The 23,103-nt window shown below is 35.5% G+C and overlaps 1 protein-coding gene and 1 pseudogene across 1 annotated transcript; one reads left to right on the forward strand and one right to left on the reverse strand.

Moving 5' to 3' along the window:
• The first annotated feature begins 1,682 nt into the window (after nt 1-1,682).
• LOC122587094 (NO-associated protein 1, chloroplastic/mitochondrial) lies at nt 1,683-11,300 on the forward strand. Its single transcript, XM_043759169.1, has 12 exons — nt 1,683-2,114; nt 2,861-3,046; nt 3,894-3,980; nt 4,070-4,149; nt 4,655-4,757; nt 5,079-5,124; nt 5,455-5,573; nt 6,240-6,353; nt 6,499-6,603; nt 6,706-6,795; nt 10,368-10,474; nt 10,854-11,300. The coding sequence occupies exons 1-12, from the start codon at nt 1,698-1,700 to the stop codon at nt 11,098-11,100; spliced, it is 1,701 nt and encodes a 566-aa protein (XP_043615104.1). The 5' UTR covers nt 1,683-1,697; the 3' UTR covers nt 11,101-11,300.
• An 8,533-nt stretch (nt 11,301-19,833) lies between these two features.
• LOC122589480 lies at nt 19,834-22,391 on the reverse strand (annotated as a pseudogene).
• Nucleotides 22,392-23,103: the final 712 nt, after the last annotated feature.

Here is a 23,103-nt window from a genome sequence, read left to right on the forward strand (position 1 = left end):
CAGTGTTGTTGACCTGATGTGTCATACGTCCAAGTGTTCAGCTCTTGAAGCGACCATGTGACTGGAAGACAAATAATTAGAGCTAATCGTACTTATTGTTGTTGAAATTATATAACTTTTGCAACCATATTATCATTATTTATGTAAAAAGTTGAATTATTTGGATAAATTATGTCCAGCCTCTTTCTATATATACATTTAACCAAAATTTAACCAACTTCTACACATAATGTATTGGATCCTTTTTTAATCATTATTTGACGTTATCGGAGATGTGGAATATAATTTCATTTAACATATGATCTTACTTAATTCTTACCTAATTTACTAAAAATAATTTTAAACTTATCCGTGTCTTTCGCGGGATCAAAATCTAGTAGAATAGTAAAACATGTTTGTAATAAATAAATCAAAAATTATAGTATAAATATCACCCCTAACATTGATACATTATTGTTTAGTCCAGAGGTGGAGCCAGGATTTCACCTTGAGAGGAGTTCAATCGTATTTCTTTTCCGATCGTTGTATACAATATAATGTGAAAGACATAACCATTTAATAAAATGTTAGTAAAATAGAATTTTATTGTGATGGTTTACTTTTATGGACCAAATCTAAAGGTTTTACTTGAACTGTCATGACTAGAAATCAAACATTTACACTTCATTCTTGAGTTTTTTTTCTATGGGATAAGAAAGGAAAGGCAAAGAAAACTTTATTTTTTTCATTCTTGAGTTTTTTTCTTCAAAGAAAAGAATGGGAAAGAAAGGGAAACTCAATGGCTTTTTATCCAAAAACTTTCCAGCCATATTTGGCCTGAATTGGATGGAAAGTCTTTTACTCATATATAGAATTACCAATTTATCATTATCTCCTCACGATATTGATATATAGATACAGAATTTAACCTGAAGAAGAATTGAAAGATGGGTTCATATGGAATGTTAGCAAAGAGGGTTGTGCGTACTAATACACCTATTATGCTTCAGGTCAATTTTTTCAATCTTGGTTATTTTTTGCCCTAAAATTTGGGATTTTGATTATGAGGATTTGGGTGTTTTAAATCAAGGTTTTTTCTGATCTGGGTTGCGTAGTAGTTGTGTGGAAGGGTGGTTGCAGGTGGTGGTTGCAGATTGAAGGGGTGGTTGCAAGTGGGGGAAGGTGGCTTTCAGGTGGTGGTTGCAGGTGGAAAAGGTGGTTGTAGGTGGTGGTTGCGTGGTGAACATGGCGGGTTTCATCCGTCTCTTATGAAGTTCAGCTTGTTTAGATTTTTTTTCTTTTAGTTTCCTTTCAAACTCGAGAATGCCTTTCAACCAACATAATTTTTTATCCTTTTCTCCCCTATCCAATCTTCTCCTTTCTTTTCCTTTAATAAAAACTCGAGAATGCAGTGTTAAAGATTAGGGGTGACTTGCTTCAAAAAGACATTTGTATTAGTTGGCTATGAGTTAGCATTGCAATGGAAAATATGAATAGTTGACGGGGACTAAATACCCAGTCCACCTACTAGCTCCACCCCTGATTTAGTCGGGATATAATTGAATTGTATCGTTGGTGACACGATAATACTTTAACAGACTTTTTTTTAAAAAATTGAAAAATATAGGGGCAAAAATAGCCATCAAATTTATCGCTGAGGTTTATAACACCAAAATGCATCAAAAAATTTCTAAAAATAATAAAAATCGTTGTAGATAATGAATCCTAAAACCCTGTCCCTCATCTCCTTCACTCCACTCCATGTTCCCACCATTTTCAAAACCCACAAATCTTTCAATCCGGGTCGGGTCATAGTCATTTGCAAGTCAGATAATCCACAAAATCAATCAAACTATGAAACCCAGTTAGCTATACCCGAATCACAGGGAACTGGAGCAGCTGCCCCCACCCGAGGAGATATATTTCTTGAAAGACAACAACTTTTGGCTGCTGCTGCTGCAGCTTCAAATTTGGTATTTGAAGAAAAAAAGAAGAAGAAAAAGAAAGAAAAGATCAATAATAGTAATAATGGGTCAATTGCTAAAGGGATAGTAAGTTGTTATGGGTGTGGAGCTCCTTTGCAAATTTTGGAAATGGATGCTCCGGGTTATGTTGACCCGGATACTTATCAGCTGGTATGAAATCAAATTTTACTGCTTTTTGGTTTTTAGTAAGGTTTTTTTTTTTTTTTTTTTCTGTGTAACTCAATTTGGATAATAGTTCAAGTGAATTTGATGAATTTTTTAATTAAAGAAGGTGAACCATAGACTGTAGTACTGTTATTTTTTAATGATGGGAGTAAAAAATAGATATTATCTACAACAACAACAAACACAACAATGCCCAATCCCTGTGAGCGGGTATCGGGAGGTGAGATGTAGACAGTCTTGCCTATACCCAGAGGTAGATAGATAGACCGCTTCCATAAGGACCTTCAACCGAATGAGGCAAAAGTAGGAGAGTGTAAAGAGTTCAGTAAGCATACTTGTCGGCCGAGTATCACCTGCCTACATTGAAATAGATATTATATTGAGTCTAGGTCTAGCTAAAACAGTTGATGTTGGAGAATGCCATTTTATTTGTGTTTGGCTGAAAAAACATAATTCTTTTCAATTGCGCAGAACGGGCTAGGTAATGGGTCAAAATGAGTACAACTGGAGGACCATATATCATCACCAACACGTATATTATCACCAACACGTATGACTTTTGATAAACCATGTGAATAGTGTGTTCTCCTTTTCAATATTGATGGTCTTATCAATATCATTCCTTATAGAGTTATAGATGTTTTATAAACCTACATTTTTTTTCTTCCCTTTACTTTAATGTTGTATTGATTTGTTTAGTGTGGTTTTTGTGGGCACTGTCTTATTTGCAGAAGAAGAAACACCGTCAGCTTAAAACAGTTCTTTGTGGTAGGTGTCGCCTGTTATCTCATGGACACATGGTCACTGCTGTAGGCGGCAATGGTGGTTATGCGGGCGGAAAGCAATTTGTTACTGCAGAGGAACTTAGAGAAAAGTTAACTCACTTGCGCCATGAGAAAGCTTTAGTTGTAAAATTGGTGAGCTCAACTCATTCAAATATTAAGGGGTGTTTGAAATTTGGATATGTGTCTATATTCTAAACTGATCATAATGAGTATGACTTGAAGTAGGTTCTTTGGCAAAAAGCAAAAGCTGATCATGATTATATCCATAAGGTGTAGATTAGTAGAGACACCCTTGAACCCCTGTGCCATTTTTGGCACCAGCCATTGTCCACCCCACAAAGAATAGCTCCATGACAACTCCCTTGTCATAGTGGGGCATGCTGGAGGCAGGGTTGAACCCAAGACCTCCTTAAGTCTTTCCAATGTGCCCATGTGTTTTATGGGTGTGGGTACCACTTGAGCTACGCACAATTGGTTGATTATGATTATAGTTTGTGTCATAGTTATCGTATTTGCCTATTTGGATCATAAGCAGAGGTACCAAAATGGTCGGGTCGTGCAGGTTGAGTAATTGATCAAAATAAGATTGGGTCAAAACAGGTAGCTTTTGATACAGGACGGTTGGGTTGACCCAAAATACTTTTTGTCCATATAGAATTCTGTTTTTTAATACGGAGTACATAATTAGTGTGCCAAAAGTCTGATTACAAGTTCGATATTATTTTAATACACTTCAGGGGACTTTCGATCCTTTGTAGGTAATGAGGAATTAGTCTGAAGTGATCCCTTATTAAGCACCTTTGGGTAAGTCGGTGTTAGACGATAACTATGCCTAGTTTCAATACTCGAATCCAATTTTTCAAAGAGCAAATAGTCATTTTGAACCCCCCACCCACCCACCTACACACACACATAAAAATAGTTGTATCCTTTGTTTTTAGCTGTAATGGTTCTCAGTTTCATGGTTAATCACTTTTAGGTTGATATAGTGGATTTCAATGGCAGCTTTTTGGCTCATGTACGTGATCTTGCTGGTGCAAATCCGATCATACTAGTTGTGACTAAGGTACTGATTTCTTCTTCTGTTTTTTCAGTGTTCAAAACCCACCCTTATTCTTGCTATATTTTCTCATTATGTCCACTTCGTTGATCAAGGTTGATCTTCTTCCAAAAGGGACGGATTTCAATTGTGTTGGCGATTGGGTTGTTGAAGCCACCATGAGAAAGAAGCTTAAGTAAGTCTTGACCTCCATTGCTAATACTAGAGGGGTTAAGTTGAACACATCTGATGGGGTGAAAACTTGCCAGTTTAGGTTAACAAGTGAAACAGGTTGCTTAAAAAGAGTAGCTGAAAAAGAAACCAGTGGTTCAAAACTTGGTATAAGGATATTCAGTTATATACAACTTAGTGCTTTACTAACAAAATTCATTATATTAATAAGAATTGTTCATAATCACATTCAATAAACTTACCAATCATGAAATTGCAAAATTCATTAATCATTATATTAATAATCACATTTTGAATCTTTATCCAACTAGCATCTTTGCCATGCATAGCTGATGCTCACTTTGTTTATCTGGTTTCTTTTACTTATTCGACCTGCATATCTTAATTCAGTATTGTCTTGGGCTCTTGGGTAAATACATTACTTAACAATTCCCATTTGCATGTATTTTGATCAAAAGATACAATATAAACTCTTAAGACAGTTCTTTTAATTATGCTTTTCATTGAAGTGTATTAAGCGTCCATCTGACAAGTTCAAAGTCACTGGTTGGAATTGCCGGAGTTGTGTCTGAAATTCAGAAGGAGAAGAAGGGGCGTGACGTATATATTCTGGTTAGTGAATTTTGAGGTATCGACAGTAGGTGTACATGTGCTATCACGTTTTTTAGAAATTATTTAATAAATTCTCCAGCTAAAGAACTTTATTGTTTGTACAGATTTTCTCCACTATCCGTTTGGTGGTGTCGCTTTTATTTATTTTTATCGCATCATGTGACAGAATCCGACCAACAAATTTATTTTATTTTTCTCCTTATTGTTAAAATTGGACTAGGAAAATGAATCTTTGAAAGGATTAAAAGAAAATGCACCTGAAGTTTAAGATTATGTTTGCAGTTATATAAGAAGTGATGACCAATTTCTCTATTTCTATAGGGAGCGGCTAATGTCGGGAAATCTGCATTTATTAATGCGCTATTGAGTAAGTTACTGTTGGAGTGTAGATCTGAATTTGTTGACACTTCAATCTCTTTTCTTAAAGCGAACTCATTATTTTCGCGCTCCTGGATATTGCGATATTCTGTTTCTCATATTTCTGAAATTTTCATTCAATTGAACCATGGATTTTTTTTATTTTTCTTATTGCACCTGCATACACCACATACAGATGAAATTTTTTTTTATAAAGAACAAAAAGTAATATGGAAAAACTCCTTTAGTTGTGTCAAAAAATCTGTTCTTGCATTCATGAAACTTTTATGCAATGTTATTTACATTTAATGGCAACAATCTGCTATCTTGTAAATTCCAGAGATGCTTTCGTATAAAGATCCTGTTGCTGCAATGGCAAGAAAATACAAACCGATACAATCTGCTGTTCCTGGAACTACAGTTGGCCCGATTCAAATTAATGCTTTCCTTGGAGGAGGGGTATGCATATTAATTTTCTTTCATGTTAGGAATGATACAACATGTGACCTGTGTTTTAGGGAAGTATATTTTTATTTATTTTGTGAAGGTAAATGATTAAGTGATATATTTAGAAGTGGCAATTTTGATTCATTAACATATTACTCAGTTTATGTTTTATTTTATATTTATTGTGTCAAATAGGTGAATTAAAAGAAGTAGCTGAAATGAAAAGGGGTCAGATGGATTGAAAGTTGCCTAAACTTTATTTTTTAATACAAACAGTTTACCAAAGCTTTATCATAAAAAATATAAAATAAAGAAATATCATAATTCAATATGTTTTTGTGTAATCTATTGATTTACGCTTAATTATGGATATATGATGAATCTAGGTCTAGTGTGTGAAATGTGTGTTTGTGAGTGTGTTGAGAGAAACCTTGCATTTGTATAGAATTGATTTTATTGATATGAAAAGCATTTTTTTACAAATGGGGTGGAAGGGGGTTTATATACAATCAAGCCAATTAACACTAATGACCCTTCCACTAATAGTAGTTTACAATTAAACACCATTTTATAATTCTAACATTTTATAATCGCATTTAACCCAACTTATTTGTAAGCCTATAAAAAAGGACAGAAAGTGTTTACGTGTCCATTCTGAAGTTTAATTTGTTGTAACAGAAAGTATATGACACACCGGGAGTTCATCTTCATCATAGGCAAGCTGCGGTGATTCATTCACAAGATTTACCTGCCCTTGCTCCACGAAGTCGGCTCAGGGGTCAATCATTTACGGTACCATCTTTTCCTTTTCCCCCTTAAATCTTTGCATGAGAAATCCCAACTTTTTCTTCTTTCTTTTGATCATATTTTATCATCACTCTTGATAGTACAAGGAAAGTATATACATGCACTCTTATGTTTTCCTTTTTCATAACAGTGGCAGATAGTTTTGGATCAATGGGTAAGTGAGAAAATGGAGTTTAATGACTTAACAGGTTTTTCCATATTCTGGGGTGGTCTCGTTCGAGTTGATGTTTTAAAGGTATTAAACTTTCTAATCTCACTATTACAAGTGAAACTTTTTTCCTTGTAGAGTCCCTTTTCACTATTTCTTTAATTGTTACAATTTATTTTCAATTTTAAGGGTCTTCCCGAAACGTGTTTGACATTTTATGGACCCAAGGCGTTAAAGCTTCATATTATGCCCACGAAGAAAGCAGATGAATTTTACAAGGTATTCTTTGACCTTTGCTATAAAGTCATCTGTTCTTAGGGTGGCTATTTTGACCTTTGCTATAAAGCTTCATATTATTAGTTACAGAGATAACTAATAATTTAAGCATAAGGAACATTAAGATATAACACACTCTTGCTTATAGCTCTGCTGATATAATGTTAGAGGTGGCTATTTTGACTCATGCTTGGGTAATCAGGTTGATTGGATTATACCAATATGTCTACAAGGTTCCTATAAGTAACAATTTGCTAGAACGGAAATGGGTCTAATTGAGTAAATGAGTCATACCTGAAATTGACAAAACTGTTCAATTGCATAAAACCTCCAAAATAGCTAAGGAAAATATATTGTTATTATTATTATAAAAACGTCACTTCTATTAGAAACTAATAGGATTTACAAGAAATTAGTGGGAACCCGAACTATAACAAAAGTAATCTTACGAAATATATAAGTAGCACCACGTCTTCCAATATCTTGAGCCACAAATAACTTTCAAGTTCGCTTGAGGAGAGTCACCACATCCTTCTCAAGTTCCCCAAAGGAAGAGAATGAGAAGGGAACAAACCCATAACCAGTATCTGCACACTTGACGTCGTTGCATACATCAAGCCCTCCATCTCATGAGTAAAACTTCATATCATCCGGGCATAAGGGGTTGTCTCTATCTCCATATATCGACATCTTTACGAGTTGAAACCCTAGGCCGGTCAACCAATGTGTCACACACCACCTAATGCTAGTGTTTAATGCGAATGATACTAGCACATAATACAACATGGTCCACATAAATATCCCCCGGAAATATCCTGGAACAAGCTAACTATGACATCTCAACAGAAAATAGGGGAATGCCTAGCCGAGCGCATAGAACACACGGGTAGGTCGTACCATTCATAGTTTGTCCTGAACTAGAGATCAAAACCACCTTAAGCCAATTCGAAGTGTAGTCTTCCATTTAGGATTTCCATAATGCCATGTGTCGAGAAGATAGAGAAATTCGGCCGTTTGGGTAACACAAGTGAAACATATATCAACCAGTGTCTTTATAGTGTGGGAGCAACGACCTAACTTTAATCTCTAGAAAGGTCAATCGCCATTTTCGCATAAAAAGCGCACAAGACATCATTAAAGGAAGTCCCCGAAGTTACAATACCAGAATGTCGGAGTAGTTTAGTCTACAAGCCATCGGATTGGAGTCTAGATGCAAGGAATGCATAGTTCAAGACATCACCTGCAGAGTAAACACCAAGGTCCCCAAATACAAAAGGTAAGGTGGCAAGCCTATCACCAAACCCAAAGAAGCAGCAGTGACAATACGCTCCAGAGACGAACGAAGTTCTCCATCAAAAGAACCCTGGGGACGCTCAAAGAACCAGGGGAAACATGTGTGCATAGTGAAATATAACTTGGAAATACCGGTACAAGTGCGAATTAACAACTCACACTGAGGGTTATTAATCTTACTTAGAGATCCATAAGCTAAATAGTTTCAACAACCAATCTCATAACAAGCTCACTACTAAAATCAAAGTCCACACTAGCAGGCTCACCGACCCAATAACTTAACGTCTTGTAAATATTTTGCATTATTAGGCGGGAAAACATCGGCAAGCCTGCTTCTGGGTCCTCCTGTGGCCATAAAACCTCAGTTTTTATCAACATTGGGGTAGAAACCACAACGGGTCCATCTACAATAATAAGTTCCAAAACCTTTCGTAAGACTAGAGTATCTCCAACAATAATACCATCATTTACCAAGCTCGAAGGGAAAGGCTAAATGAATCTCTAATCTTGCAAACGAGAGGATGTAGTACTAAGGAAAAAAGTAAAGATCCAAGTAGGTCACCCTGTTGTACACCTTGGTGCGACATAAGGTCTGTTGCCCATAATATAATCTAGCTGGGCTAGAGTAACAAAATTCCACCCAACGTGAAATAAAAGGACAATGAAGACTAATTTCTTGTAGCATTACATCAAGATACACCAAATTGAAGGCATTTTTATAAAATCTGCCAACAACATTAAAAGTCCCTCCTCATCTCCACGATCATTAATCAATCAATTCACAACTTGGAAAATAGCCTCCTTGCCTCTAGATACCCCAACATCAAATTTGAACTCATCTAAGTAGCTATCCAAAGAATGACGGATCATAGTAGCAAAAACTTTAGAAACTAAACGCCTTGAAACGGTTCCCATAACAATAGGACGGATGCCAACACCTAGCTTAACAAGTGGTGTGAGGGGCCACTAGCAATATACTCAACCAAACCCCTGGGGTATTTACGAGGGAGAAAAAGATTCACTACTTAGGTGATAGAAGATACTAACTCATCGGAAATAGCCACAACAAGCGGCATCCGAGCTTAAACAATCCAAAGGGTGATTGGGAGGCAAACTATCTGGACGTACCCCGAGGGAAACTCTGAATAATATCAAGAACCATAACAGAAAATGCAATGAGGTGGTGATTATCAATAGATATATGCGACAATGAGGGACCAGGTTTTAGGGGGTGCTTAGCATGTAAGTCCTCACTAGTAGCATCATTATAAGGAGAAACCCAGAAGAAGAGTTCAAGAAAGAAACATTGTTTGATATTACTCTCATCCAAGTCCAAGTTTTCCATATCAATATTAGACCATGACGGGGAAGGTTTCGCTAGAGCGTCTCTCACAAGTTGCAAACTACTACCTCGTGCCCCAAGATTAAATGGCACTAACAATATACTCTTCTTGGTAGAGTCTAAATATCTTCGGGCAAAAGGTTTTAAGAAGACAAAGAGGCAAGCCTAACAAATTAACCCAACAAGATATATCATCAGGCGTGCAAATCACCCTATAAAGAGCTCCTTTCAATACGTGACAGAACCCCAAATGACACTTTGGAGGGATGGATTTGACGGTACGCAACCCTGTAGAAAGCAAAGTGTTATGGAGGGACAAGTTAAAACCGCCATGCTCGTCCGTAGCCAAATCTTCAACATAGGTAACAGAAGGTGGAACTTGTGGTTTGGTGAGATCAAACAACACGAACCTAACCACGCCATCACCACAATCAAGGGGTGGCACATAATTAGAACCACTATGCTGACACTTGGAACGAAGAATATGCGTCTTAAAAGAAACCCCGCATAACCAAAGGCCTATACGTTTAAGCGTAACTTCCGTCACTTCAAAACACAACAATACTAGTAGCCAATAAATGTTATGTGATAGCTATCGCATCCCTTATCATTATTTATTATTAAAATAGCTCATTATAATCATATTTAACATTTTAACTCCATAATTATTTATGGATATGAATTGATAAAACCTGATTGTGGGGCCAAGTTGCCAACCATCAACATTCAACACGACTTAGCCCAGCTTAAAAGTTATTTTAAATTGTTACCCAACAACTACCCAATCGCCCACCATAAATATTTGTCTATGAAGAAAGTGTAGTTTACCACTTGGGAGTTGGGTCGATAGAAGTCAAACTTATGACTTATGAATACAAATTGATGTAGATTATGCTACAAGTTTGAACTCAGAAGATTGCTTGATGTTGTAATTGTGCAGAAAGAAGTAGGAGTTCTGTTAACACCTCCAAGTGGAGAACAAGTAGCAGAGTGGACAGGACTTGAGACTATTCGCCAATTACAATTAAGAGTCGGCGATGCAAAAAGGTTTGTATATCATTCATTATATTAGAGGTGTCAGTTCCAACCCATTCAGACAAATCTGGATTAATTCTGTATTGTATTTTATCTCCAATCAGTCAAGCGGGTAAACTTTTATAACATAACTAAATTGGAAAGCAGTTAAATGGGTCAAAAAGTCAAACTGGACGATAGTCCACTGACATGTTTTCAAATGCTCAAAACTCCTAAATTGTTTTATAAAACTTTTATACTCTTATCTTGATGCATTTTAACTCGTCATAGAATTCTGTTGTGTCCTTATCTAAACTTACTAATTTTGATCTGTTACCGAACATGCTTACCCGCAATTATTTGATACTTATGACATTGACCCTTCTCTTTTAATGCCTGATTCGACTTGTAGACCTGCTTGTGATGTGGCCATCTCGGGTCTTGGGTGGATAACGGTCGAACCAGTTGGCCTAAACCTCAAAGAACCTGATTCAAATTTTGTAGAAGCCATGGAGATTGCATTAGATGTCCATGTTCCTAAGCCGGTTGAGATTTTTGTTCGACCTCCACTTCCAGTGGGAAAGGTTGGTGGAGAATGGTATCAGTATCGAGATTTGACCGAGAAAGAAGAAGAAACCAGACCTAAATGGTACTTTTGAGATCTCTATGCCTCTAGAAAGAGGCATTGAGAACCTTTCTTTTTTTTTCCCCCTCTATAGAAGTAGGAATGTAACGTATAATAGGTCTGGGATGCAAGCTGTTTTTTGTCTCCATTTTGTATTGTAAATGAGATCTCCTAACAAAATGATGATCTGAAGTCCTTGTGTGTGTGTTTCATATGCAAAAGATCGTTGTTACACTTGCACATTATAACTTTGCCTCACAAAGTTCTGCTGAAGTGGTGTTAGATTTCTTGCATTCAAAACGTATGTACTAGGATGAGCGTGATATTAGGAACTAGCAGTGGCGCAGCCAGGATGCGCATTTTTTGACTTATTGGAGGGGAGTATACCATATAAACCTCTACAGGCGGACTAAATCCGTTGCATTTGCTTGTCTCTGCCATGGACGAGCTAAAGGGTAAACTCAATTTAATTTGCGACAACTTTAAATACATTTGGTGATGTTATAATTTTGATTTATGGGGTCCTATGGGTTGTCATTAGCGTGATAAAATATATTTTTTTTTTCATAAAACTCAAGTAATAAGTTTTTTTATAATTTCTTTATACATCATGTTATTCACAGCTGATATGGTTGTAATTATCAAAATCATTAATTAATTAATTTATTTATTTCAGTTTTAATTGTAATGATATATACACAAAAAAGTACTCAAAAATAAATATATTAATAGATACTATTATTTGTTATTTATACCACACCAATAATTACAAACGCTAATGCAACACAATTGGGCTGGCATGTTAACCCTAATCCATCTCGACCAAATGGTTAGTGAATGTGTGTACCTAAACTTAGGTTTACATACTAATTTTTTTTTATATATATTTATCGTACATATGATCGGATTTTTATGATTTGAGGGTTTCTATGAAGTCTTCTATTCTTATCCCTCGTTATTATAACCTTAGGTAAGTACATTTTTATTTTTTTTTTGTTGAATCAAACTCGTCGAAACAATGAAGAACATAGAAACAGAAGCCAAATTCAAGTACCTTCAAACATGCTTTCTCCTGCTGCAGGCTGATGACGATGATGCTTCTATAGCAGATCCTTATAATCATCAATCCGTAGAACTCATTGACTTTAATGATGATCTTACGGAAATCCTTATTCGACTCCCAGCAAAGTTGATCTATCGCTCTTTTCAAAACTGTTTCGAAACAATGGATATCCCTTTTGACTCACCCTTATTTCACTCTCCGGTTTGACAAACTTTTGATCTCTTCTGGTCTTTATTATCATAAATTGAATGTTTCCTTTGATGTTCAATATCCAACCACCCCACCTTTTCATGGTCTTGATTTCTCTCCTGAGGATCATATCGATGGAATCAGAGTTGTTCAATCGTGTAATGTATTACTGCTTTGCTGTTGCGAATAAGAATGGATGTAGCGGTAATTACTGCGTTTGTAATCCTACCACAAAGAAAGTTGCAGCCATCCCATTCCCACCTGTTATTGGGGATCACTCACGTTTAATCCGTTTAATGGGTTTGGCCTATCATCCAACCGAGTATGTTCATTACAAACTTAATTGTATGTATTCTTCGACATACCGATGACTATGTGAATAAACTGTATAATGAGCATTATGGACTTCGAATGTACAAGATTCAAATATATTCGTCCCAAACAGGGAGATGGAAGAAACTAAAACAGACTTTCACTCCCAAATTTTATACTAAATTCAGATATGGAGTATGTTTGAATGGAGCCTTTCACTGGGCTCCCTCGTGTCCTAATCCAATGTACTTGAGGCTGGATACCGAGAGGGCCTCTGCAAGGGGTCAGTATTCTGTTCATCTATTGCCGGGGAATCTGGTGGTCATCTACATCAGGTGGATACTGCGAAGAAAAAAATCCTTTAGGTTTGAATGTGTATGAGATGCTGAGAGATCATTCCGGGTGGTTTTTCAAGTACCAGGTGGACCTTCATGAACTCTCTGCTGCTTACCCATACATGACGCATGACGACCACTGGTTTGATAACTATGCATTCAGAGTGTTAGATGTGGTTAGAGGTGAAGATATTAAGAGGTACAATATTCGGGCCAAAAGTTTCAAACAGCTATTCTGTATCCCCGATAATATTGACTATGCATTATATGATTCCTTTGGTCATCGTTATATAGAGAAAATAGGTCCTTTATAACACCAGTAGTAATGTTGGATATGTGTTATGATTGTCGTCCTTTTGCTGGAAAATTGTGATGTAGCTTCAAGCTTATTGTGTAAGTTAATGCATCTCAATTCCTTCAGAAATTTATAAATGCAATTACATATTCTAAAGATTATTAATTGGTATAGATTCACCATGAAAACATATATAAAACACATGTCAATGGCTGATTGTATGCTATTGTAAATCAGATCTCCTAACAAAAAAAAAAAAAATGATCTGAAGTCCTTATATGTTTCATATAGCAAAAAGATCGTTGTTGCTTGTATTAACTAATTTGTACATAGAGATTTTAGATTCAGGTACGCATGGTGTGAAAGCCTCCATGCCGTATATTATTGTTTTCACCATGCTATTATATGTATGTTTAATCAGTCGGATCCATATAAAATTTGTAATGGGTGTTTTAACATAAACTACCTGACTTGTTTTGCATTCATTCTAATCTCTAATATCAACTACCAAATGCTTTACACAAGGGTTGTGGAATGACAAGTCTGCGGATTTCTTCCATGAATTCATGGATTTTGCTTGTTGCCCAGCCCAGTCCCAAAAATTGAATTTAAAATACAAGTTACAATAAAACTTTATTTAAAAATACGGTAACTGAGGCAAGTTATCTTTTTCCACAAATTTTAGTAAGTTGTAATCCACAAGTTCCACAGATATAGCAAATGGCCAAAATGGGTAAATAAAAGAGCTCAAAGTAAATGGGTCAAATAAGTGGGAAGTAACTTTTTTTTTTTTTCCTGAACGATAAAATTGGTGTGAGGAGCATGCCTCTTAATATACCTAACTCTAATTTAGAGGAAACCGATGTATTGCCTATATGTAGGGTGTGATTTGTAACTTCGTTTCATAAATTAACTAGGGTTTTATTAAAGATAACCCTTTTCAACAAAGCCAAGATAATCTCAACTAAAGAATTATGAGTACCATTTTCGACCCCTTAGTCAATATGGCCGATCCATCCATCTTACCACCTCTAGAGTTGTACTTGTAATCTCTAGCATGTTGACTATACACGAGGAATTTGTTTCGTAGCAAAACTTGTTTCCAACCAAGGACGGGTCTTATTAAGGACGGGGTCCCCGACCCCCTCCGTTTTTTCGCTTTGTAGTGCTATTTTATCTATATATCGCTTGAAAAATAATTGTAACACTCCAAAATTTTTAAGGTAAAGAAATTAACCCCTTTTTATAGTTTTGACATTAAATTAATTTCCTAGTATTTTATTTTTAGATTTGGGGTTAATTTAGTTGGAACTTTAACGGATAGCGGGTAAAATACCCACAAATATGAGAAAGGGGTGTGGCAAGCCATGAAGTGCCAGCCAAATTCTTCTCCTATGACTCACACTTCCATTTTGCTCTTCACCATTCTTCATGCAACTTCTTCTTAATTCTTCCAAATCAAAGCTAAATTTCTTCAAATTCAAGATAGAAATTATAATAATAATCATCACAAATAATCCTCATCAAGCAAAATTGAAAAGTTAGGGTTTGAGGATTTGTGGTGGTGGCCGAAACTTTAAGGGAAAAAGGGAAGGAATTGTGAATTGAAAACCCTAATCTATTGTCTTCCATTGTGGAGGTATTGATTTCCCTTAATTGAGTTTTTCATCTTTCTTTTGAATTAGGGTTCATGGAGTGAACCAATTTGGGGTTTTTTGCTAGAATATAAATTATGGTTAAATTTCCCCAATTCCTTAGATAACCTAGTTTGTCATTGAGTTATGTGTTGAGTTTCATTATGAAATTGATAAGTTCATGTGATAATTTTAGTTCATGAGAAAAGATGAGTTATTACTAGTTATTGAAATGTTGATGAAAATGGTAGGTTAAATTACCTAGTGTTATTGTTGAGAATGAAAGTAACTCAATGACAAATGGGTTAGGTTTGGGTTTAGAAAGGCTAGTGATTGAGTATGACTAGGTTGAGCTACTCAAGTTGTGAATGTAAGCTTATGCACTTTTATGTTATGATCATAGGTTGAAGCTTGTTTGTGCATTATCGTTTTAGCGTTTTTGTTCAAGTTGCGGAGGAGGTGAGTATATTGGCATACCTTTATGTATACATTGGGTCAATTGACCACATTATGTTGAAGTTTGTTTATCCATGTGTGGTAATTGATTTGGCGTAGGCCCATCTTGGGGCATAGTGTTTATGAGGCCTAAGAACCTCCAGCGCCTAAAAATCCCGATAGTTGATTTGTTATGAAGCCTAAGAACCCCCGGGGCCTAAGAATCCCGATAATAGTTGTTGTTATGATTGTTTAGCTTATATGGATCCATGTATAGCGTTTAGTGTGCAATGTGAGCATGTAAATGTGGCATGACGGTGTCATAGGTTACATGTAATAGTCCTTGTACTTTGCCCTTCTTCGTGTTCATAAATGTATGCAAGTATATTCACTAAGACTTTGCTTATATTTTAGTTGTTTATCTTTTATAGGTAGTTCCGGAAGAAGGAATTAGTTGTTGATTAAAGCTTGAAGTGTTAGAAGTAAAGCTTTTTGCAAGACTTGGAGGTATTTAGGTCATTCATGGATGAATGAAAATCTTTTGGTTAGAGGCTTAGTAATCCCTCCCCTCATGGCTCTTGGTACATTTAGTTTTAAAGGTCGTACTTTTGTTAAATTTCTGTAAACGATCAAGTGTAAAGCTTTTGGAAGTTTGGATGGTTGCATATTGGATGAAAATAGTGTCAAAATGGGTGAATGACCCATTGATGGTGTTTACGAGATTTTAAACAAGTTGATGTTGTAATTAAGTCTTAAAAGATGTCTATATAGTTGTTGGAATTTCTGAGAATGAGTTTATGAAAGTTGGTCAAGTGAATTGTATAGTTTGAAGTTTGATCAAGGTGTAAATTTGCTGATTTTTACTCAGGTCTGGGTCAGAAAAATCCCACTGCGGCGCAGTGGGGGTTATTGCACCGCAAGACCGAGGATTCCCACTGCGGCGCAGTGGGTGGTGTCTAACCCCACTGCGCCGCAATGGGGAGTTGCTGTAAAAAAAAAAAAAAATTCTCGTGTTTTCAGTTATCGAGTCTAGTCCTTTCAATTATTTTTCTTAGTACTAGTCTTGATTTATTAATTTTTTTTCCACATATATTTTTAAGTTTAAATTGGAGGAAAAAATGCTTTATTTGTGTTTATAAACTTAGCGATTCGTTAAAAGCATTATTTAATCAATACCGAGTTTCCATATTTAAAGCCCACATATTAATTCTATGCTTTTAACCGAAGGCTTTTTAGTATTAATTAATTTGATGCATTAAAATTTGTACTTTGTCTTGCGAAAATTCAAGAGGACGGTTATTGATATATAAAGTACTACTTTTTATGCATGTAATAAGCTCTTATTGACGACCCTTAAGGTTGTCATTATCATTTTTCAAAGTTTAAAACCTACTCTACATATATTAAAACCCAAATCCTATACAATCGCTCTATCTATCTTAATTTGTTGAATCGAACTCGTCCAAACAATGAAGAAAGCCAGTTTCAAGCGACTCAAAATATCATCATGCTCCCCCCTGCTGCTGCAGGCTGACGATCATGATTCTGTCTCAGACTCATATAATTATGACTCTGCAGAACTTATAGGCTCTAATGATGACCTTCTTACCGAAATCCTTATTCGCCGGCCTCCCTTGTGCAAAGTCTTTCATCCGTTTCAGAACTGTTTCCAAACGTTGGCAATCTCTCCTGACTCACCCTCGTTTCAGTACTCTACGGTTTGACAAGCTTTTGATCTCTTCTGGTCTCTATTATCATGAATTGCATGTTTCCTATGATGTTCAAAATCCAACCACTGCACTCCCCCTTTTCTGTTGTTGTTATATCTTATGGAAATAGGTTAGTTCAAACACCGGTCGGTAATGTGTCATGAACTCATGATTGTCGTCCTTTCATATATAGTTTAATTTCTTGTTATAGTGGTTCTAAGGTAGAAAAATTGTGACGTAGCGCGTCTCAATTTCTTGTTCTTTTTAGTTGGAAATTTATAAATGCAACTACACATTCTAAAGATTGATTATTAATTAATTGGCCTACTACACTCGTACAGTATGTTCTTGAGTTTAATTTATTAAAGAAAAAGAATGATCGATTAGAAATATAATAATGTTATCTTCCTTCTAAATCAACTCAAAAACATCATGGAGAAACTTTTTAAACAATATTAAGTGAAAAATCCTTGCACTAACATACTATTAGAAGTAATGTTACACTTGCACGTTACAACTCGCCCACATATATCTGCTAAAACGACATTAAATTTCTTGCACTAATATATTATTGTGTTCATAAACGAATATTCACAAATACAAACAAACACAAATAAGATATTAATTTATTATGTTTTAGATATTTTAAGATAGTTGATTATGTTTATTCAAACGATAAAATTATCAATTATGAAAAGTAGGATAAAATGTCGTTCTAAAAACAGAAACAAGTAATCGTTCGGGCAAGTTGTAATGGCATTTCATCCCTGTCGATGAAGAATGTTTCGAAAGCCACCTAAAATCCTTGCTGGCTTCGCTTTCCTTGACTTAGAGAGAAATGGTTTCTGATGAACTCTACCTTTTACCTGTTGATGAATCATGCTTCGAACACCTAGACCACGCTTAGTAACGTCTGCGGTTAGATAGCGATGTGAACCCGCTTTCCTTACCTTTATCGATAGATAGGTTTGTACTACTTCCCGTCAAAACAGCTATTTTCTTGGGCTTGCTCCTTCTCGGGCTGGTCTTGTCCACTTACATAGTGACCACTTTATATTGAAAAGTTGGGCAATTAACTAGGCCTTTAATCGGGCTGGGCTGAGAATCTAATCGGCCGCATGTGTATTTTGTACATCAAATTATGATCTTGTTGATAGATGGTGGACCGGTTAAAATTAAGAAAAAGATAGGTAAATATCGTTTTTTTTGTGTGTATATAAGATTTTTTTTGTCATTAGAACAATAGAACTTAGTAATTCCAAAAAACGATCATTTAATCAATACCGACTTTCCATAAATAAAAATTTTGAGTTAATTTCATATATATATATCCCTCCTAAAACATGAAATATCATATTTACCCAAACATTGTTTTACGACCATTGTACATCATGCATTGAAAACTTGTAATTTGGGTATTTGATATTTGCCATTACAGAGTTTAGATATGGTGTGTATTGGAATGGAGCCTTTTATTGGGCACCGTCTTGTCTTAATCCAATGTACTTGAGGCTAGATACTGAAAAGTTACAAGATTTGCCTTTGCCCTCGAGGCAGATCACATCTGCATTAGGTAATTGTTATGACATTTATGATACTATGCCATTTTACTTTGGGGAATCACGTGGACATCTACATCTGGTGGATACCGCAGATGATAACAAGAACAATCCTTTACGTTTTAACGTGTATGAGAGGCTCAGAAATCGTTCCGGGTGGTTTATCAAGTACCACGTGGACCTTCATCAACTCTCTGCTGCTTACCCAAACATGACGTATAAATACAAATGGCACCCTAATAAATATGTATTCAGTGTCTTAGATGTGGTTAGAGGAGAAGAAGATGAAGATACATTCATGGTGGTGAAAGCTGTGGATGATATCAAAAGGTACAATCTTCATGACAAAAGTTTTAAACAGTTGTTTCGGGTGCCCGATAATATTGAGGATTTTAAAGGAAATGGCACATGAACCTTCAAAAAAATGGTTCATCGTTTTGTTGGTCATCGCTATATGGAGAAAATAGGTGGTTCTGACACAAGTGATGTTTGCAGATGGTAATCAAAAAATTGTGGTTCTAAGAGGTAAACAAATATTGTGATATAGTTTTAAGCTATCGCGGATCTTAATTTCTTGTTCTTTTTAGTTGGAAATTTATAAATGCAATTACATATTCTAAAGATTAATTGGCTATTGGCCTCCGCATGTACAGTGTTGAAGCTTCTATATGGCATATACAGCATTCTTGTTTTCACCTTGAAAACATATATAATTCACATATCAATGGCAGATTATATAGCTAGCTATTGGGCTATCAGTCAACTCGATCACTGATGTAGATAGAAATTGTTCTAACTATCGTTCATTTAAAAAGAATACCGATAATCAAGAATTTGTGATAGGAAGAAAATGAATTTTTATACAATCGATAACTGATTAGGTTACACTTGGGTTGGAACTTTCCTCACGGCCTATATAGGTTGCTTGCCATTGATTTTACCAAGCTGACACATTTCGAAATACAATTACTAATAATTATTTTATAACTAACATTTTCTCAACACATCACAAGTTGCAATTCTATGATAGTATGATACTAGCTCTTCTTTTATATCATCTCTGCTTAATTGTTATGTCCATCTATGATCCAGTCCTTTTTTCAACCTGTAAACTGGACTTGACTGATTAAAATGGCCTCTTAACTTTGACCATCTCAACCTCAAAAGACCAACACAAACGTATTTATATCGAACCAAGACCAGAAGAGTTGGCAATTGCATAAAGTATACATGTTCTTGAAACAACAATTTTAAAGCTACTAATACATTGTTATCCACAGATACAGTGCTATATGTTGGTAAGTTGGTTCAGGTACATAATTTTACAATAAACAAAAAGCCATAAGTTGCAGCATTATAAGTGCAAATATAACTTCAAAAGCTCTGGCTTGGGTGTTCAAATTTGCAACTTCTTGAAGAACTTGCCCCCTCGTTTGCCCATTCCAGACCCCGACAGACTTGTTGAAAGAAGAGATATGTTATCTGGTGTCCATTTCAGGTTCTTAAGAGTATAGAATAATGTTGAAAGTGCAGGACTCGCTTCATCTTCCTTTATGTTTTTACACGATATCACCCTGAGGCTCTCGAGCTCCTTCAAAGAAAGGACCACAGATTCTAGACCTTCTGTTGTTAGTCTCGAGCATCCTTCAAGTGAGAGAAATTTTAGCCTCCTGTGAGCAGAACAATGCAAGTTAGATTCTGTTTATCATTATCTGTTTTGTTGGTCCCGTCTTTGGTGTTTGCACCAGGTAAAAGAGACACTTTCACATTTTCGTTTCTTCTCACACTATATGAATGATAATACATAAAAAGGAAATGTTGTAATTATTTGTGGGTAACTAGTATCTACCAACAGATCTATGAATGACAATACATGAAAAGGAAATGTGTAAATAACAAAACAAACACTAAAATTAACTGAAGTGTATAGAACTATTTGTCTGTCATGAGTGTGTGTATCTTTTTGCATTTCCATAGATATCTCCGGGCCAAACGACTAGAATTTTCGGAGGGAAAAAGTTACAACGAAGGGTATGCAAGTACTTACAACAAAGTAGTCATATAGTTTCTGTGATTATATTTGAGACACAAATATTTACGGGGGTTAAAAAGATTTAAAAATACAAAAGAAAAGATGACAAAAAAGGACTGGCAGTTCAGTGTGAACAAATTTTCAATATTACACGTTTTGACCCATTACCCAACCCAACTGTTTGGCACTCCTATGTTCTGATTACCACCAAGCTGGATGCCTAAGTGTAGCTATTTTGCAGTATTTAACTCTCTCTTGTTTAATACTACATTCCATGAGAGATCAACCAGAAAAGTTACAATCTATTCCAGGAGAGATCAACCAGAAAAGTTACAATCTCAAACAATACTTACAGGTTAGAAACATTCAAACTAGAACTTTAGCAATGACTTTCAGATTCAGTAAGTAGCGAAAGAACAAATTAATCAAGAAAACTACAAATGTACCTGCAAAGACGGGCATTGAAGAAGATGGCATCTTTCAGTCCCCAACAATCTTTTACAACCATCTCTCTTACAGACTTGCATACAAGAAATAAAGCCCTCAAACTTTGCTTATCCCTCAACTGGCACCTCTCCAAATGCAACCTTTCAAGCCTTCGAAAACACCCCAAATGTTCATCAAGACCAGGGCTTTGATCAATACCTTTACAAGAAACCAACCTCAAAGTTTTCAAATTCTCACAATAAGAAAGACCCGACAACCACCCATCATCCATCCGATGATCACAAAGCGTAAGCTCCTCAAGCATTTGACAACATTGTCCAATCGCTCTAATTCCATCATAGCTCCCCTCACATCCTCTAAGTTCAAGCTTAACCAACCTCTTACACCCTTGAGCTAAAATAGTTAACCCAATATCCGACACCAACGAGCTATAAAACCCATCAACAGTCCCACTCAACTTCAATATCTGCAAATTATCAAATGCTGCAATCGCGCGTAACACCTGATCATTACAACAATGCAAAGCAAGCTCTTGCAATGTGCTACAGTTTTCTGCTACATCCAATAACCCAATCTCACTACAATTTATCACAACAAGTCTTTGCAGAGTTGGGTACACTCTACTCAAATTTCTCAACCCCAAATCTACTTCCTCGACAGCTCGTAAATTACTATTCTTTAAACAAAAAACATCTGAATCAACACAAAACGGACCAAACTCACCTCCTAACGAAAAAAGGCTCGAACTTTTCGACAATTTCTCAAAACTAACAATGCCATTAACCAAATCAACATCAATAAGATTCGGAAACCGCAAAAACATCCGCCCCGAAACAACAAAACCCCAATCAAAAACCCTAATAGACCTCACTAAACTACCCTGCAAATTCAACCAGCTTTTAGAAACCAATGAATTTGACTTCTTTGAAAACTTTCTTCAAATTCAGACAGAATCCTCAACTGGGTTGCTTCTGGAATCTGAGAAATGTAATCAATTTGAGAAGAATTTGGAACTAGGGTTTCGGTTTTTTCAAATTGGGGGAAATTGGAAACGGCGGTGAAATATTCCGGTGACGGTGGGGATGAACGGCGGGGAGTAGGTGGTGGTTTCCGGTAGAAAGAACGGCGGCGAATGGTGCTGAAAACGGCGTGATCGAAAACTTTTTTGTTCTTTGACCAGAGCGTTGACCATGGTGAAGAAGGAGTGTTAGGGTTTTGATTTTCAATAGAACAAGATGACATTTTGGGGGTGTTTTTTTGTTTAATTTTACATTTGATTATTTCTTAATCTATAAATAATTTTGGTGTAGAATGAAATGTGTGTTTATGGAAGTGGTTTTTTTGAGGTTTTTGAATCGAGTTTGTAGGAGGCAAGTAGCTTAACGGTACTTTTATGTGGGTCCAATTTTCTATTACTGCCGTATTATTGTTATTTTTATTTATATTTTTTCTATTTTGTGAATAACGAAATAAATAACTAATTCAGTATCAGCTCATTGCCGACTAGTTTTAAAAAAAAATATATAAGTGTTTATTTTTAGGAAAATGGTAATAACAGTCTTAAGGGTTGTCATTAACATCTTATTACATGCATAAAAAGTAGTATTTTATTTTAATGCATTAAATTAACTAATACTGACAGTCTTTAGAGCTGTCATTAACAAAACTCTTATTTTTAAAAGTTTAAACTTATTTTCATAAATCTTGTTATAAGCTAATAAAATTCTTACATCTGTACTAGCTAGTAATAATTCATTTGTGTGATACAAGGTTTATTTTAATTTATTTTTTGGTTGTCTATGTTTTATAATGATTAATCCTTTTAAATAATTAAATTAAAAGTCTTCATAATTACAAGTACATGATATGTGGCATTATTAAAAGATAAGATTAAATAGGAAAATTATTAGAATCTACATATCAAGTTTTGAAGGTTTTAGCCTTTTAGGAAGATTTTTGAGAACATTATTTACAATGTCAACTTAAGCTTTGCTTTTTGAGAACTTTAGAAAAGACCAATTTTAAGA

Source organism: Erigeron canadensis, chromosome 2, assembly GCF_010389155.1.
Source record: "Erigeron canadensis isolate Cc75 chromosome 2, C_canadensis_v1, whole genome shotgun sequence".
Lineage (NCBI taxonomy): Eukaryota > Viridiplantae > Streptophyta > Magnoliopsida > Asterales > Asteraceae > Erigeron > Erigeron canadensis.